General features: G+C 42.2%; 1 protein-coding gene across 2 annotated transcripts in view; it reads left to right on the top strand.

Moving 5' to 3' along the window:
- APBA1 (amyloid beta precursor protein binding family A member 1) overlaps positions 1-16,063 on the top strand; it is a 237,106-nt gene that overhangs the window by 187,051 nt on the left and 33,992 nt on the right. For both annotated transcript variants that reach the window (XM_027549431.1, XM_027549432.1), the window contains exons 3-5: positions 3,944-4,039; positions 8,365-8,404; positions 11,787-11,932. In XM_027549431.1, coding sequence (XP_027405232.1) covers positions 3,944-4,039; positions 8,365-8,404; positions 11,787-11,932 — 282 coding nt within the window. The remainder of the gene's footprint in view (positions 1-3,943; positions 4,040-8,364; positions 8,405-11,786; positions 11,933-16,063) is intronic.

Raw genomic sequence — 16,063 nt, 5'->3', positions numbered from 1 at the left:
GGCTTTCCCTCCAGATGCTGTTGCATCCTCGGACCTAAGGACAGGATTATCTATCTCTTGTCCTGGCATTAAAGAGCCTAAGTCTGAAGACTGGGAGCTCTGCTTTTACCACCCCAGAGCTGTGGTGAATCAGCTAGAACATAATCTACAGAAAACAAATGGTTGAGCTTAAGGAGACCTCCTGTAATTCCAGAGCAGGGAGTTGTCAAGTCATCTTTGAACAGTGCCTTCCTAGAGACCCAGGCACTTGCCTTTGTCAATCTCCAAGCCCACCTTTGCTTCCCACCCTTGGTCTCATTTGCCTGAAATTGAATATCCATCCAGTAACCCAGAAAGCATGAGACTCCAGACAGAAATATGTAATGATAGTTTTTACTTTTGCGAAATTTTGCCTCCAATACATTCTTTGAAAGTAAAAACTATTTTCCAATTTCTGGTTTTCTCTCTGCTCTTCAGCATATGAAGAGGCAGAAGTTGGGGTGAGGGGCAAAGGGCTTTTAAAGCAGACATTTGAGATGAATTGACATTAACATCTTGGTTTGGGCTCCATGGAGTCTGTGTCTGCTCTGAAGGTGTTTTTGCATCTTGACTTTGTCAGCAGTGGTGTAGTGGGTAGTAGGCTTCCAGGTAGGGTAATCTCTTGGGGACAGTTTTGTGCTTTAAAGGGACTTTGCTGGAGCTAAGGTCAGAGTCTTCACAGGCAAAGCCATTTCTCTAGTTTTCCAGTTCAAAATGCAGATGTAGCAGTGTAGGGGTCCCATAACAGAAGGAGGCTTATCACTGACCTCTAAAAATAATACAAGAAAGTAGTTATTGACTGCTTTTGGCACAACTTGGAAAACATGGTAAGGCTGAAAACCACATTGACATCATTTATTCAGTAAACATTTAGTGAGTGAATCCCTGCTGTTCACGAGTGCCCAAGGCGAGGCACTCGGATCACCAAGACGAAGACAAGAGCTTTGCTAAAGAGTTCTTGGGAAAGGGGAGGCACACAGAGAAACAGATAATTAGCAAACCTGGGACCTGCCATCAGGGGAGAATAGTAGCTTAAACAGAGTCTGAGAAGGCTTCAACAAGATGAGCGCTTTAGAAGGAGAGAACAAGGGAGAAGGCTCTAGGTGGAGGTCAGTAATTGCTTGTGCAAATAGAAGGAAGCTCAAGGGACCTCATGTGCATGTGGAAGGCTAGGGACGGGAAGTGGCTTCTAATCAGGCCTGGTGTGGGTCCCGTGAGAGCCTCGGCGAGACATGCGCACCAGAGTCACATGTGTACCTCTTCCCGGGGGTCCCGTGGTGGGTGACTGGCGCTGGTCACCAAGCCTTATTGTGGGGTCGGACCTGCCTCTCCTGTACCCCAGCCTGCTCTGCAGATAACCTGTCTTCTCACATCATCCAGAGATGACCCGGTGCTCACAGCACTGCAAAGCCTCCGTTTTTAGAAGCTTTGCAACAGAAGCTAATTAGAGAAATAGGCACTGTGGGATACTTTGGGAGCATTTTTTTTTTTAAATGAAAGTGATACATTGGCCCTCAAACAAAGCAATTAAAGAAAAAGCAGCTGCGCTAGCTTCCCCAGGGATTAGACCTTTAAAATCTTTGTGACAGAGAAAATTACTTGGGGAAAAATAGACATAAATATCTAAGAAGTGCTTCATATTTGAAAAACTAGGAAAATTTAAAGGCATTAAATTCTCATGAAAACTTTACTCCATTAATTTTGAGTAGGCCAGACATAGAGCTAACTCAGCAAGTCCCCACCACCTCTCTGGGGTGCCAAATGAAAAGTTCTGTGTGTTCTTTTCAGAGGCACACAGGGTACCTTTCTTGCATCCAGAGACTGAGGGGCTCAGGTACTTTGTACCTCACGTCACCCTGATGTGTATCCTCTTGGCTTAACTATGGAGCAGCTGATTTCTGCACGTGAGTGATGAAGAGGCTCGCTGGTCCTCACCTCTCTGCTCAGAATCAGGTACATCAGCTCATAGGAAACACATCCAGGCCTCGCAGCAGCAGGTCGAGACAGCACCATGTCTGTGCGCGTAACTCTATGTCTCACCACATCATCCTTCAGTTCATTGGGTATTTCCTGTAACTGAGACTTTTTGGAAAGAATGTATTGTTTTTATGATTTCACCCAGTGCTTGCTGACCCCCCTGCCATGTATGAACATGCCCCCTCCCCTCCTCTGCACCACACTCCATGGAACGTTCACCTTCCCCAAGCAGAGATACATTCCTGATGTCTCTGTACCCCCGCTTCCCCTGGGGCTTGGTCTGTAGAGATCAGGAGCAGGCTCAAGCTACTGCTCGTGTGATTTTGCTTTCATTGCCCAGCATGTACCTCTCCTCACTCATAGCCCTATACTTCCTCAGAGAATAGATCTTTACCTGGACTAGGTTTTATGCCTTCCATCAAACAAGCTGTGAAGCGGTGTGTTCTTGCTCTCAGAGGACCATGGCTACAGAATTCTTAAGCATCCCTGTGGCTCACCTGAAGATTTTCTTCATCCCCCAGATTTTGGGAGCATACAGAAATCTTCAGGGATCAGCTGAGGAGAGTTTTAAGCACCTTTACTGGCCTGGAGCTTCAGATCCATTCAAGCAGGGCCCGCAGAGGGAGCCTGAGCCCATCACCTGGGGGCAGTAACATGCCTGATGGAACCCCTGCTTTCCAAACCTTTTCTAAGTCTTTTTCTTTTTCTTTCTCTTTTATTATTAAGTACATCAATGAGTATTTAAAAGTGTTTTTTTAAGTGGAGAAAGGAGAGGGTGGGACACATTGAGAAAGTAGCATTGAAGCATATCCATTACCATAGGTAAAATAGATAGCTACTGGGAAGTTGCTGTGTGACACAGGGAGCTCAACCTGGTGCTCCGTGACAACCTAGAGGGGTGGGGTGGGGTGGGGTAGGGGGTGGGAGGGGGAGGTTCAAGAGGGAGGGGAACGTATGTATACTTAGGGCTGATTCATGTTGTGCTATGGAAGAAAGGAACACAATGCTGTGAAGCAATTATCCTCCAATTAAAAATAGATTTAAAAAAAGCTGTGTTTATTATAACAAATAAAACAGTGTTCTCATCACCTAATTTGACAAATGGAAAATTGCCAGTAATTTTGAAGGCTCCTTTCTTCTCTTCCTCAAGCCTATACCCTTCTTCCTTCTCCTTATTTAATAAATTATTTCATTTTCCTTGTTTTTGAAGGAATCAAACTGTGGTTTTGGTTTTCTGTGCCTTTAACCTTTTCTTAATATTCTTGAGATTTAGCCATGTTGTATCTTTTATTGTAGTTTGTTCATTTTAAGTGATAAGCCTTATCTTTAAACATATTGCTTAACAAAGAGTTTAACTCTTCTAAGAGTCACCAAGGTAATGTTGTTTGAATGCTGAAATATCTCTGTTTTCCGTGGCTGCTGGATTAAATCAGACAAAATATTTTACAACTGGTTCAGTTTCCATTCATCAAAACCAGTCCCAGCTGCCTCTTTAAAAATTTATGCTTTAATTTTTACTTTTTCACTTAGGTCATCTTAGGCAGGTGATTTTTTAAGACATTTAGCATCCAAAGTCTTTGTATCCTTCAATAAGAAAAATGTTTTAAAAACAGAAACCACTTGAGTATCACTATTAGCTTTATTCATCTGTGCTTTAAGTTCGGTCGTCAGCTCTTGCTGTGTTTCAACACTTGGCCTGAGGTGGTGGATGAGGGAGAAGGGGAACTGTAAGGGCCTCTGAAAACAGGGCAGGAATTTAAAGAAAGCTTGACAAATCCAAGCCTTCTAGGTACCGTTGGCACTCCGTTCCAGGAAGTTTTCTCACTGCTGAAATGTTCTTCAGTCGTGTACAGCTCTCTCCTGTCTCCCCAGGTCCCTAAGGCCAGGTGGTTCACCCCGGCGTTCCCTGTGCAGTTCTCACTGTTTTGCTTTGCTGTCTGTTTTCCAGTCCCCATCTCCGGGCAGTTCCTCACCCCTGGGTGCAGAGTCTTTGAGCACACCCCTTCATCCTGGTGACCCCGCGGAAGCCTCCACAAATAAAGAGGTAGGATACCATTTTGTCTCAAAAGCCATCAGTCCATTATGTTTTATTTCAATTCTGGTTTATGCTTTACCCAGCCTCCCATAGAGCTGCTGACCCAGATTACTGTAGGGAGAACAATCCTCATCTCTCCAGCACGGACTTCAGTGATTAAAGCTGTGCCATCCCGTTCGATAGCCACTAGCCACTGGTGTCTATTTTAATTCATAAATAAGTTGAAAAAGTCACTTCCTCGAGCACACTAGCCACATGTCAGGTGCTCAGTAGCCACATGTGACTAGTGGCTATTGTACTGGAAGCAGAGTTGACAGAACATTTCCTTGATTGCAGAAAATACTGTTGAATGTGAAACATCAAAAACGGTTGAGCAGTGAGGTTATGAGCCTCGATGCCATGGCATTACAGTTGCTATGTGGTTTGGGAAGTGGGCTGGTTTCTTAAATACTCATTTATTTCAGGCCCAAGTAAAATAGCTTTTTGACAACAGGGCGACTGCTTGTCCTGTTTATCTGGGGTAGTTCTTGTTCATACTTGTTGTCCAAGCAGCACACCGGGTGAGCACCCCTTCTCACTCTAAAGCAGTGCTGTCCAAGAGGACTCCCTGTGATGCCGGGAATGTTCTGCTTCTGGACTGTCTTGTTTGGTAGACACACACCAGCCGTGTGTGCCTTGCTAGCCCTGGAGATGCGGCCAGTGGCACTGAGAAACTGAATTTTTCATTTTATTGCATTTTAATTAAATAACTATGTGTGGCTAGGGGCTGCTGGGAAGTGCAACTGTAAAGTGTCTCTTTGAACAGCCAATCCTATGGTCACCCTACTGATGGAGGCCATGCTCTGCTCTGGCAGAGAATATTTAAGAGAGAAGATGCTGCTGGCTCCTACTAAGGTTTCTGAGGCTAGAAAAGGGCAGGTGTTTTTCCCTGAGGGGGAAACATTGCCTTCTTCAGCACCCATTGTCCTTTTACTCCTGGCTAACTGCTCCTCCCACCTGTGTATGAAGTAGCATCAGGTCAATACTGACCTGCACGATCATCTTATGCGTGGGCTCAGCTCGCTCGAAATATAGATAATGCCTAATCAGCACTGGGGATGTTCATGAAAGAGATAAACCACATAATGAATGATTATCTAATTTTCCTTCCTTTTTGCTGATAAAGAAAGTTAAATTCAGTGGAGAAAGTGATCTCCATTTTAACCTGAGTGGCGATCACTTCTAAAAAGGAGTCTTAGTTAAAATTTACCCTTGATGTATCATTGAATACACATCCGTTTGCCATTAAATATTCATGCAGGGGAGAAGTATTTTTTATTAATCTATTCATATTAAAGCAAACAAACACAGGGAGACAGTCTCAGAAATGACACCAATATTAGAATTTAGATTTGAAATATGTTTTGTCCTTCTCTGGTCTTGATCAGGCCTCGGGAACAGGAGTAATGGGGTTACGGTTTCTTCTGGCCCTGCACCCCTTATATTTTATTCATAGCACATGAATAGGTGAGCACAAATGGCAAGAAGAAAAGCCACAGTGATGATAACAGTAATGAGAGTTACCATTTCTTGAGCGTTTATGCATTCAGGCACCAGGCCAGGCAAATCACATAGTATCTCATTTAAGCATTAAATGACTTCTATGAGGTAGGAATTATTGTCTTCAATTATTAATGGAGGAAGCTGAGAGGTTAAGTAACTTACCTTGCATCCCAGATGTCACAAGTAGTAGGGCCAGGTTTAAAATCCAGAATTCTGGAGAGCCCAGGCTCTTAACATCACAATCTGTTGTCCCTGGGGTAAAGAGTACTTACAGGACATACAGTGTATGGACAGGTAGCTTGTGTGTTATTATTTCAATGTTCAGGCCTCCAGGCTCTACACACGGTTTGTGTGACCTCTTAAACATCCCAAAGATTTGGCCTTTATCTTCTTGAATGTGTCTCTGTTAATTCTTGATTGTTAAGGATCAACTAATGTTCATTTCTGTCCACATGTAAGAAAACAAAGGGCTCATCAGACATCTGAATATTCAGCATTTGATTATTCATCAGATATAATAAGCAAGGCAAATTTGTTAGTTTCCCAGTTCCTACAGGACTTGGCACATGTTTCTGCATATCTTTAGAAATAATGATGAAAATCCTCTTTGTGTGCAATAAGTAGAGATTCTTTCATTTCACAAAACTCTTAAAAAAAAAAAAAGTTTACTACCCTGGAGACTAAAGAAAGCCAGTCATGAGCTCATGAATAGAGAATACACGAATGAACCAAATGCCCTGCATTGTGACTCTAAAGAAAATGGCAGCTTTTAGAGCTGTAGACTAATGCGATTCTTGTAGCTTCTGCTCAAATCTGAGCACTGTCCTTGAGATTAGCATTCAGAAAAGTATGCGAATAGTCCAAGAAAATATAAATTGGCTTCTTAGTTGTACCTGGAAGTTAAACCATTTTGATTAGATGAAGTAAAGCCCTTATTGCCCCTAAATGCTGAGGGCAAGGAGAGGGAAATGGTTGGGGAATAATAATCTAAAAGTCTTAGGCCCTTGTGAAGAAGCTAGCTTTCATCTGCATACCATGAAATTATAGATTTTTTTTTCTTTAAAGCAACAGAGTTTAAGCCAGCAGGCACTCAACTGGGCCTGTCTTCTCGTTTGAGTAAATAGAAAGTAAAATTAATGTAAAGCATTTTTGAACTTGGAGTTCCCTTTTTCTCCTGTCCACGTAATCTGACGTTCACTAGGTGTGCATTTTTCCGTAGATGCTCTAGCAGCCAGTGACTTTTCATTCCTGGTGAACTGTGTCCTTAGTGTCCCGAAAGGTGATTCTTTTCTGAAACCAGAAACCCGCCTTTGGTATGAGGAGCTTTTTCATCCCAGTGAGCACATCTCCAGCACGTTTACTGAGATTACCCTGCATTGTGTATTGTGTGATTAGTGTTGAATTCTTGTCCTTGTCCTGGGTTGAGTTTAAAGTCTTAAAATTGTTTCTTTTACTCCCTCCAGTTTTTCACATAACAGCTAACATTACTGTTTTTTTTTTTAATATTATGCAAATTTAATTTATCATCCCTTTACCATTCCCATCTTCCAAATGAAGAGCAGCACTGTATAAACTGTATCAAGGTGTTCCCCATGATATCCCAGCCATCACACAGGGCCCTTCCCTCTGTCAGTCCACTAGGCACCCCAGAGTATTCCATCAATTCAAGTCACCCTACTGAGCAGCTATGTTTTACTAGATGGTCTTGTTCTGAAATCATCACCTGACACCTGGTAGATTCTTAGCAGTGGAAATCCTTAGGCTTTCTGAAGATAACCCTTGGCCATGCAGACTCTGATTTTGCCCATTTTAGGGACTCTTCTACACTAGCTCTCGACTCTCCTACAATGCTCACATCATCCTGCCCCAGACTGTCAGCTGCAAATTCTGTTACTGGTTGAAGTAGAAATGAATTACTGACTCTTACTCCACTGAGAGTTATCTCTGGGACATTTGCTTGTGAAAGGAACCAAGGGTTAAGTGTTGGTCCTCTGAGAGCTGGCGTTTAAACTGTCATCCAGTCAGGTTCTATAAACCTTCTAACTGATTATATCCACTTCAAGGATGCTGTTGGGAGACTAACCTTTGCTATGGGGTTTTACTTAATATAAAAAATGCCATTACATAAATCATTATTGTGACAGATTTTTTAACTGCTTCTTAAACTTCTTTGTTTATTGGGCTCTTATTTTAAGAATAATATACAATACATGGTAACACATAATAATGACTTATGTAATGGAATTTTTAAACTAAAATACACCAGTAAGAGATGAAAGGAAGAGATAAAAAACCCTAGCAACCATTTTTAGCACAGTGAGAGATCAGACCTAAAGTACAAACAAAATTTGCCCTGCAAAGACCTAAAGTGGAATAAAATTCTCAAAGGGAATTCTTAATTTTAACATATAATTGTATTATTGGTGCTTTTACTAATCAACAGTTTCTCACACACCTAGATTCTTACAAATATAAATGGAGCCTTTATTGTTACTGCTAATTATGAATTTTGGTCCGTGGATTATTTTTTAAGATAACAAACATTTCTCTGATTATGGAATGTAGGGTTTTTAGATTATCTAAAATATGAATGGATGGTTCTGGGCTTCAGGTAACTTTTAATAATAAATGCATATATTTATTCACACTTCATTTTCTGTAGCCAAAAGTGGTTGACATCTGTTAATATCTGCCATTGGTGATGTATTCATTTTTCATTTTGCATGGATGGTTGTGTTAATGAATTTTTAATGATGCTTTGTCCTTTTTGAAACTTTTTGTCTTATTTACAGTCAAGAAAAAGCTTGGCTTCATTCCCAACCTACGTTGAAGGTAAGAGCTGAAAAGGAAATACTAAACACTGAGTCATTCATGAATCTTTTAGCATTTTGGGTATTGGAAGAACTGGGCTGTAAGATACTAGTGGGAAAGAAAGGCCACAAAGTCACTTATTCAGTCTTAGAATCTTAGACTAAAACAGCAATAGCCATGAACCTCTCAAAGACCCTCCTCCCTGTCCTTGCTGATTCTGTCCAGGAGACGGTGAGGCTGAGGGGTGCTGGGGGGTTTTGCTTAGCCTAGAACTGGCCATATTGGATTCAAAACCCATGTCTCCTCATCTCCAATCCAGTATACCTCTTGCATTCATCAGGAACCATTCAATTAGAAACAGTGTTTAACTAAGGGGGAAGTTTAAAAAAAAAAAAAAAATTCCCAGTAATTCCTGTCTCTTGCTTGGGTGAGCTAATAATAGTAACACTTATCAAGCTCTCTTACTCTGCCAGGTACTGATAACTAATTGAATCCTCAGATTGATCTTGTGAAGTGGATTTTATCATTATCCCCGTGTTATGCATGAGAACTAAGGCATAGAGCGAGGGTGAGCAGCCTTCCCAAGATCCTGCAGTGAGAGTCGCAGAGACAGGCTGGGAACCAGCAGTCTTAACTTCACCGTTCTCCATGGGATTGATAATCTATGCAGAACAGCCACGTGGTTGTGCAGACTAGGCACCGCAGCTTGAGGTTGGACCACACAGATGGCACGACTACTGATCCTCTACCAGGGAGGATGGCAGATGATCTGAGGGAGCAGGGGCATTATCATATCCTTGAAGGAGGGTTTTCTAGGGGCCATAGGATACCCAGACATTGTGTCTGACCTTCAGGTTCTATGTCTGTTCCACTGCCCGAGGATAAATTACCTGAATTCATAAACCTTCCTTTGAACCCTTTGGCCTGAAGCCCAGGACAAGGTCGTTTCTTTCTTGAGTAACCTGGAAATTATATGCATTGTTTTTGCAAAGACCCAGAACTCCAGAAGAGCACTTGGGGGAGTTTTCAGGAATTTAGAAAATATTCTTCGAGATTTCCAAGCTCAGCATCAACATGAATGTGAAGATATAATGTGTGTGCTTGTTCACCCATAGAGCAACACAAAGGCATCACTGAAAAGGAAAGTCTGCAATTCTTTGACTTAGGAGAAATATAACTTTAATTTTTTTAACTTTAAAAAAGTTACACTAGCACTAAGTGTAAAATGAAATTAGGATTATTTTTTGTGAGTGTAATACAGTGACATTTGATTCTAGTCAATTTCCCTAGAAAATAATTGACATAAAATTGTATCTCAAATATGTATTTGTTTAGGTCCAATATTTCTCTCTCTCAGCTTCTTGACATTTATATGGTTGCTTAAATATCACCTGAATTACTCTTAAACACATCTACGTATTCATACTTAACTGTGGTTGAAAAGGGACCCTTTTCAGTAAAGAGAGCTAAACCCACCGATGAATATATGATAGTGGAAATCCCATAGAGAAAAGAAATCCCAAAGCGGAAAAAGATGTTTTATTTTTTTTTCTTTTAACATTCATTATTTTCACAAAATAAATGGAAGTCTTTTAAAAGTTGCTGTTCTGGATGAGGTCTTTTTTTCTCTTGGTTGTCAAAAATGATTACATTTATGTAACATTATAAATCCATCACTGGGATTTATGATGATATTTTACTTTTTACAAGACATAGTATAGATCCAAACTTGTCCATGTATTATTTTACTTTAACAGTGCTTCCCTGCTGTATAACTAAAGTTATACATTGTAAATAACCTGAATTCTGCTCATATCTGTAAAACCTTCAGGGTAGGAAGCATGTGTCTTTCAAGAAGCACACAAATGACTGGCATGTGATAGAGGCAGGTTTGGCTGTATCCCTCTGTGTTTGTCCAGAAACCTTTCTCAGAAAGATTGAGAATCAGAAAACTTAACAGGTTTCCTGATTTAACTTTTACACAGATGCTTTGTGAAGACCTTTCCTAAAACAGTTAATTTCTTTTTTTCCACCAGCGCCGTGGTTTTAGGAAAACAAATAGATTACGTTGTCTGTACCCTGAGAAGTAGCTTATCGTGGGAACCAGCTGTTTAAACTCAAGATGAGCTTGATGTGTAAGGATAAAAATAAAAATCATTCTAGATTAGCTCTTCAAGAGGAAAAGGCAAATTGTTTCCATTTCGAGTTGTCTAAGAGCCTGAGTTTTTAACAGTGGGTTAAAAAGTATATTTTAGTCTTTCCAAATATGGCATTCAAGCCAAAGAAAATACATATGTTTTCACTGCAGAATTAAAATGCCTTTCTTTTCACATCTGTTGTAAAGTTATGTATTAGTCCCAACACGTTTTAATTTCCAGTGGGGTTTATAGGTGATCATGATTAGAATCAAACTTCCCAGGTGACTCAGTGGTAAAGACCCTGCCTGCCAGTGCAGGAGACATGGGTTCTGTCCCTGGATCAGAAAGATCCCCTGGAGAAGGATATGGCAGTCCACTCCGGTATTCTTGCCTGGGAAATCCCATAGTCAGAGGAGCCTGATGGACTACAGTCCATGGGGATCGCAAAAGAGTCAGACACAACTGAGCAACTAAACAACAGCAATGGTTAGAATCAGATGCCTCCATGTTAATTATTTAAAATTAAAGGTTTGATTTGAAAGGCTGGTGAATGAGAACAGAAAATTCCAAATTTCCTTGGAATTGGTATGTATGTGGATCCAGGCCGGGCACATTATAGCAGGTAAGTCAACAAGGTTATTAGCACGAGACCATGACTCTGGGGTCATGTTACCTCTCTTACAGACTTCAGGTTAGAGGCTCTTTGGGGAATCCAGACATTCTGCAGCAAATACTCATTTTTCTGATTTATAATATTTATTTCCCCCATTATGGATAAAATGGAGGGGGTAGGTGATATGAGTCAGTGGCAAGCAAAGGAACTACTGGATGATGAGGCTGTCTAACAAGATGGCCTTCTGCTCATCTAACCATTTGTCCAGCAAACATTTATTTGATACCCACTGTGTGACAGAAGCTGACTAGACCCAGGAGAGCCAGACGTGATGGTATAGTGTTCCTTCTCCCAAAAAACAGCATCATTTAGCAATGAATTTTATATTTTATGTTTAAATAAATATTCACATTGTTTCTCATAGTAAATGGTCTGGGTGAAGTAGATTCCTCTAAGGAAGAATTTGCCCTTCTGTTTGAAAATGAGGGCATAGTGAAGGGAGATCAGAGAGATGCCTTAGACTCTCAGGTAGATGCACCTGCTCAGGGGTGTCGGGAGCTGACCACCTGTGTTGGAGGCGTGTAGCAGAGGGGAGGGGGCGTGATGGGGGGCACACGTGGCCTCACTCATCACCATGGTCTGTGTGTTACAGTTCCTGGACCTTGTGACCCTGAGGACTTGATTGATGGAATCATTTTTGCTGCTAATTACCTTGGCTCCACCCAGCTGCTCTCAGACAAAACTCCCTCCAAAAACGTGCGAATGATGCAGGCCCAGGAAGCAGTAAGCAGGATCAAGGTGAGGGGGTGCCCTGTGCCCTGAGGGGGGGTGGTGGGCCAGTGTGGGCAGCTGAGCCGTCCATAGTGGTCACCCCACACCACATGTCCCAAGTTTAGTGGAGTGGACTGAGGTGACATGACAGGCAGGGCTTATACCTGTACCTGCCAAAGTTCTCAACAGAAAAATGATTTGCAAAGTGTGTTGGAGTCTTGATGCATAAATGCTATATAATTTGATTGTTCTTAATGGCCAGCCTTGAGGAAGAAGTACATATGATGATAAGCTTTGGAAAGGTGGAAAGATGAGAAAGGACAGCATTTTAAATATTATCTTTCCAATATGTGAGCCCTGTATCACTGCATTTCTGCTGACAGAGATCAGTGCCTTGAACATTCATGCTACAGAGTGGTTCAAACTAGGTGTCATTGCTTTCGAACCTGTCGATCCTGTTCAAGCTAGATTGAACTGGCTTCAGTTCAGTCGTTCAGTCGTGTCCAACTCTTTGCAACCCCATGGACTGCCACACACCAGGCCTCCCTGTCCATCACCAACTCCCAGAGCTTGCTCAAACTCATGTCCATTGAGTCAGTGATGCCATCCAACCATCTCATCCTCTGTCATCCCCTTCTTCTCCTGCCTTCAGTCTTTCCAAGCATCAGGGTCTTTACCAGTGAGTCAGTTCTTCACATCAGGTGACCAAAGTATTGGAGCTTCAGCTTCAGTCCTTCTAATGAATATTTAGGACTGATTTCCTTTAGGATTGACTGGTTTGATCTCCTTGCAGTTCAAGGGACTCTCAAGAGCCTTCTCCAATACCACAGTTCAAAAGCATCAATTCTTCAGCACTCAGCTTTCTTTCTGGTCCAATTCTCACATCCATACATGACTACTGGAAAAACCATAGCTTTGACTAGATGGACCTTTGTCGGCAAAGTAATGTCTCTGCTTTTTAGTATGCTGTCTAGATCGGTCATAGCTTTTCTTCCAAGGAGCAAGTGTCTTTTAATTTCATGTCTGCAGTCACCACCTGCAGTGATTTTGGAGCTCAAGAAAATAAAGTCTATCACCCTTTCCACTGTTTCCCCATCTCTTTGCTGTGAAGTGATGGGACCAGATGCCATGATCTTCGTTTTTTGAATGTTGAGTTTTAAGCCAACTTTTTTCAATCTCCTCTTTCACTTTCACCAAGAGACTTTTTAGTTCTTCTTCGCTTTCTGCCAGAAGGGTGGTGTCATTTGCATATATGAGGTTATTGATATTCCTCCCAGCAGTTTTGATTCCAGCTTGTGTTTCATCCAGCCGAACATTTGGCTTGATGTACTCTGCATGTAAGTTAAATAAGTGGGGTGATGATATACAGCCTTGACGTACTCCTTTCCCAATTTTGAACCAGTCCATTGTTCCATTTAGTCTGGTTCTAACTGTTCCTTCTTGACGTGCATACAGATTTTTCAGGAGGCAGGTCAGGTGGTCTGGTAGTCCCATCTCTTTCAGAATTTTCTACAGTTTGTTGTGATCTACACAGTCAAAGGCTTTGATATAATCGATAAAGCAGAAAGTAGATGCTTTTCTAGAATTCTCTTGCTTTTTCTATGATCCAGTGGATGTTGACAATTTGATCTCTTGTTCTTCTACCTTTTCTAAATCCAGCTTAAAACATCTGTAAGTTCTCAGTATATGTGCTGTTAAAACCTGGCTTGGAGAATTTTGAGCATTACTTTGCTAGTGTGTGAGATGAGTGTAATTGTGCGGTAGTTTGAACATTCTTCAGCATTGCCTTTCTTTGGGATTAGAATGAAAACTGACCTTTTCCAGTCCTGTGGCCACTGCTGAGTTTTCCCAATTTGTTGGCATATTGAGTCCTGTACTTTCACAGCATCATCTTTTAGGACTTGAAATAGCTTAGCTGGAATTCCATCACCTCCACTAAATTTCTTCATAATGATGCTTCCTAAGGCCCACTTGACTTCACACTCCAGGATGTCTGGCTCTAGGTGAATGATCACACCATCGTGATTTTCTGGGTCATGAAGATCTTTTTTGTATAGTTCTTCTGTGTATTTTTGCCACCTCTTCTTAATATCTTCTGCTTCTGTTAGGTCCATACCATTTCTGTCCTTATTGTGCCCATCTTTGCATGAAATGTTCCCTTGGTATCTCTAATTTTCTTGAAGAGATCTCTGGTCTTTCCCATTCTGTTGTTTTCCTCTATTTCTTTGCATTGATCACTGAGGAAGGCTTTCTTATCTCTCCTTTCTATTCTTTGGAACTCTGCATTCAGATGGATATCTTTCCTTTTCTCCTTTGCCTTTCACTTCTCTTCTTCACTCAGCCATTTGTAAGACCTCCTCAGACAACCATTTTGCCTTTTGCATTTCTTTTGCTTGGGGATGATTTTGATCACCGCCTCCTGTACAGTGTTACAAACCTCTGTCCATAGTTTTTCAGGCACTCTATCAGATCTAATCCCTTGAATCTACTTGTCACTTCCACTGTATAATCGTAAGGGATTTGTTTTAGGTCATACATGAATGGTCTAGAGGTTTTCCCTACTTTCTTCAATTTAAGTCTGAATTTAGCCATAAGGAGTTCATGATCTGAGCCACAGTCAGCTGAACTGGCTTGCTTCACCTAAAAGAAAGCATTTGATCAGATCTACTCTGGCTAATCTGAACCAAGTCAGTGCAAGGCTAACTCGGTTCAAACCAGTCATAACCTGTTTGCATCTGTATTGTCAAGATTTAAAAGGAGCGAGCTTCTTTGATCCCTGAAACCACTTTTGTCTAGTTTAAGTCATTCACAGCTAGTTTGAACCAGCCAAACTAGCTTGAACTGGTTTGAACTGGCCTGACCCCATGGAAATGCAGCCTCTAGAATACCCGCCATGACGCTAGTGCCCCTAGAACCGTGGACAAGCCAGTGGTGACAGGGACCCTGATGGTGCCATCGTGTCATTCAGGTGCTGCCAGCACCTAGAACCCCTGAGGCTGTTTTCAGCTAGAGCCACAGGCATTTCATCACCACTGAAATCAGAGCTGGGGACTTCGAGTGAGTTGAAATAGCTTAGGACTTGCCAGATTGGGTTCTGTCAAGTTTCCATTGGTCAGAATCAACACCCTTCTCAAGGGACTGTTCCCTTTACATGTCTTCTCTCTCACACATGCCCAGGCTTCATCCTGGGCTTTGTATGGCAGTGTGGAACAAGAAGCAAGAGTCCTTAACTTTCTTCATCAAGGGAAAGAATATTTGTTGAGCATTTACGTGTGCAAGGCTGTGCAGGGTCCTGGGAGGGAGGAAAAATAGTGATTTATAAGGTGAGATCCTTACACTCAAGTTCAGCAGCACACATGAGAAGTGAATTAAGCCAGCAAGTATACAAGGGGGTGCCGGAGGAGGAGAGAGGGGTGTCTGGATCAAAAGGCCACAGGAGTGTGGGGAGCCCTTGTGAGGTGAGACACTGCCTGGAAGCCTGAGGGAGGAGAGAGCAGCAACCACGGAGGTCATGGAGGTCACACGGAGCAGGGGTGGTACTTCACGTCCTTCTACCCCCACTCCCCCACCTCCTCCAGGGCTGATGCTCGTCTCACGAATTTGCCCAGGCTCTGCTATGTCCTGAATAGTCGACAGGGTCAGCGCTGGCCCTGCCCTTCATTACCCATCACTGCACAGGAAGCCCATGCTGCAACTTTTGATAGCATTATTGACAATTTATTGGCTTCCCTAGTGGCTTAGGTGGTAAAGAATATGCCTGCAATTGCAGGAGACCCAGGTTCGATCCCTGGGTCAGGAAGATTGCCTGGAGAAGTGAATGGCAACCCACTCCAGTATTCTTGCCTAGAGAATTCCACGGACAGAGGAGCCTTGTGGGCTGCAGTCCATGGCATTGTAGAGTCAGATACGACTGAGCGACCAATACTACTACTACTGTTTCTACTACTGCTACTACTGAGGCTTTAGGATGTATGATCCAGAGAGTAATTTACAACTATATCAAGTCCCACCCCTACCTCCAGAGGTGCATCTTACCCTGTGACTCCCAACTAGACCACTTCCTGACAGTGTATCAGACCGACCCTCCTACCTTCTGGGTCTTTCAGACACAATAATGCTGCTGGTAGAATCTCAGGTTTCTGTTGAGCTGTCTATCAG

This window comes from Bos indicus x Bos taurus, chromosome 8 (genome assembly GCF_003369695.1).
Source record: "Bos indicus x Bos taurus breed Angus x Brahman F1 hybrid chromosome 8, Bos_hybrid_MaternalHap_v2.0, whole genome shotgun sequence".
NCBI lineage: Eukaryota > Metazoa > Chordata > Mammalia > Artiodactyla > Bovidae > Bos > Bos indicus x Bos taurus.
Note: the sequence above shows the minus strand (reverse complement) of the source record. Positions and strands in the feature narration are given on the sequence as shown.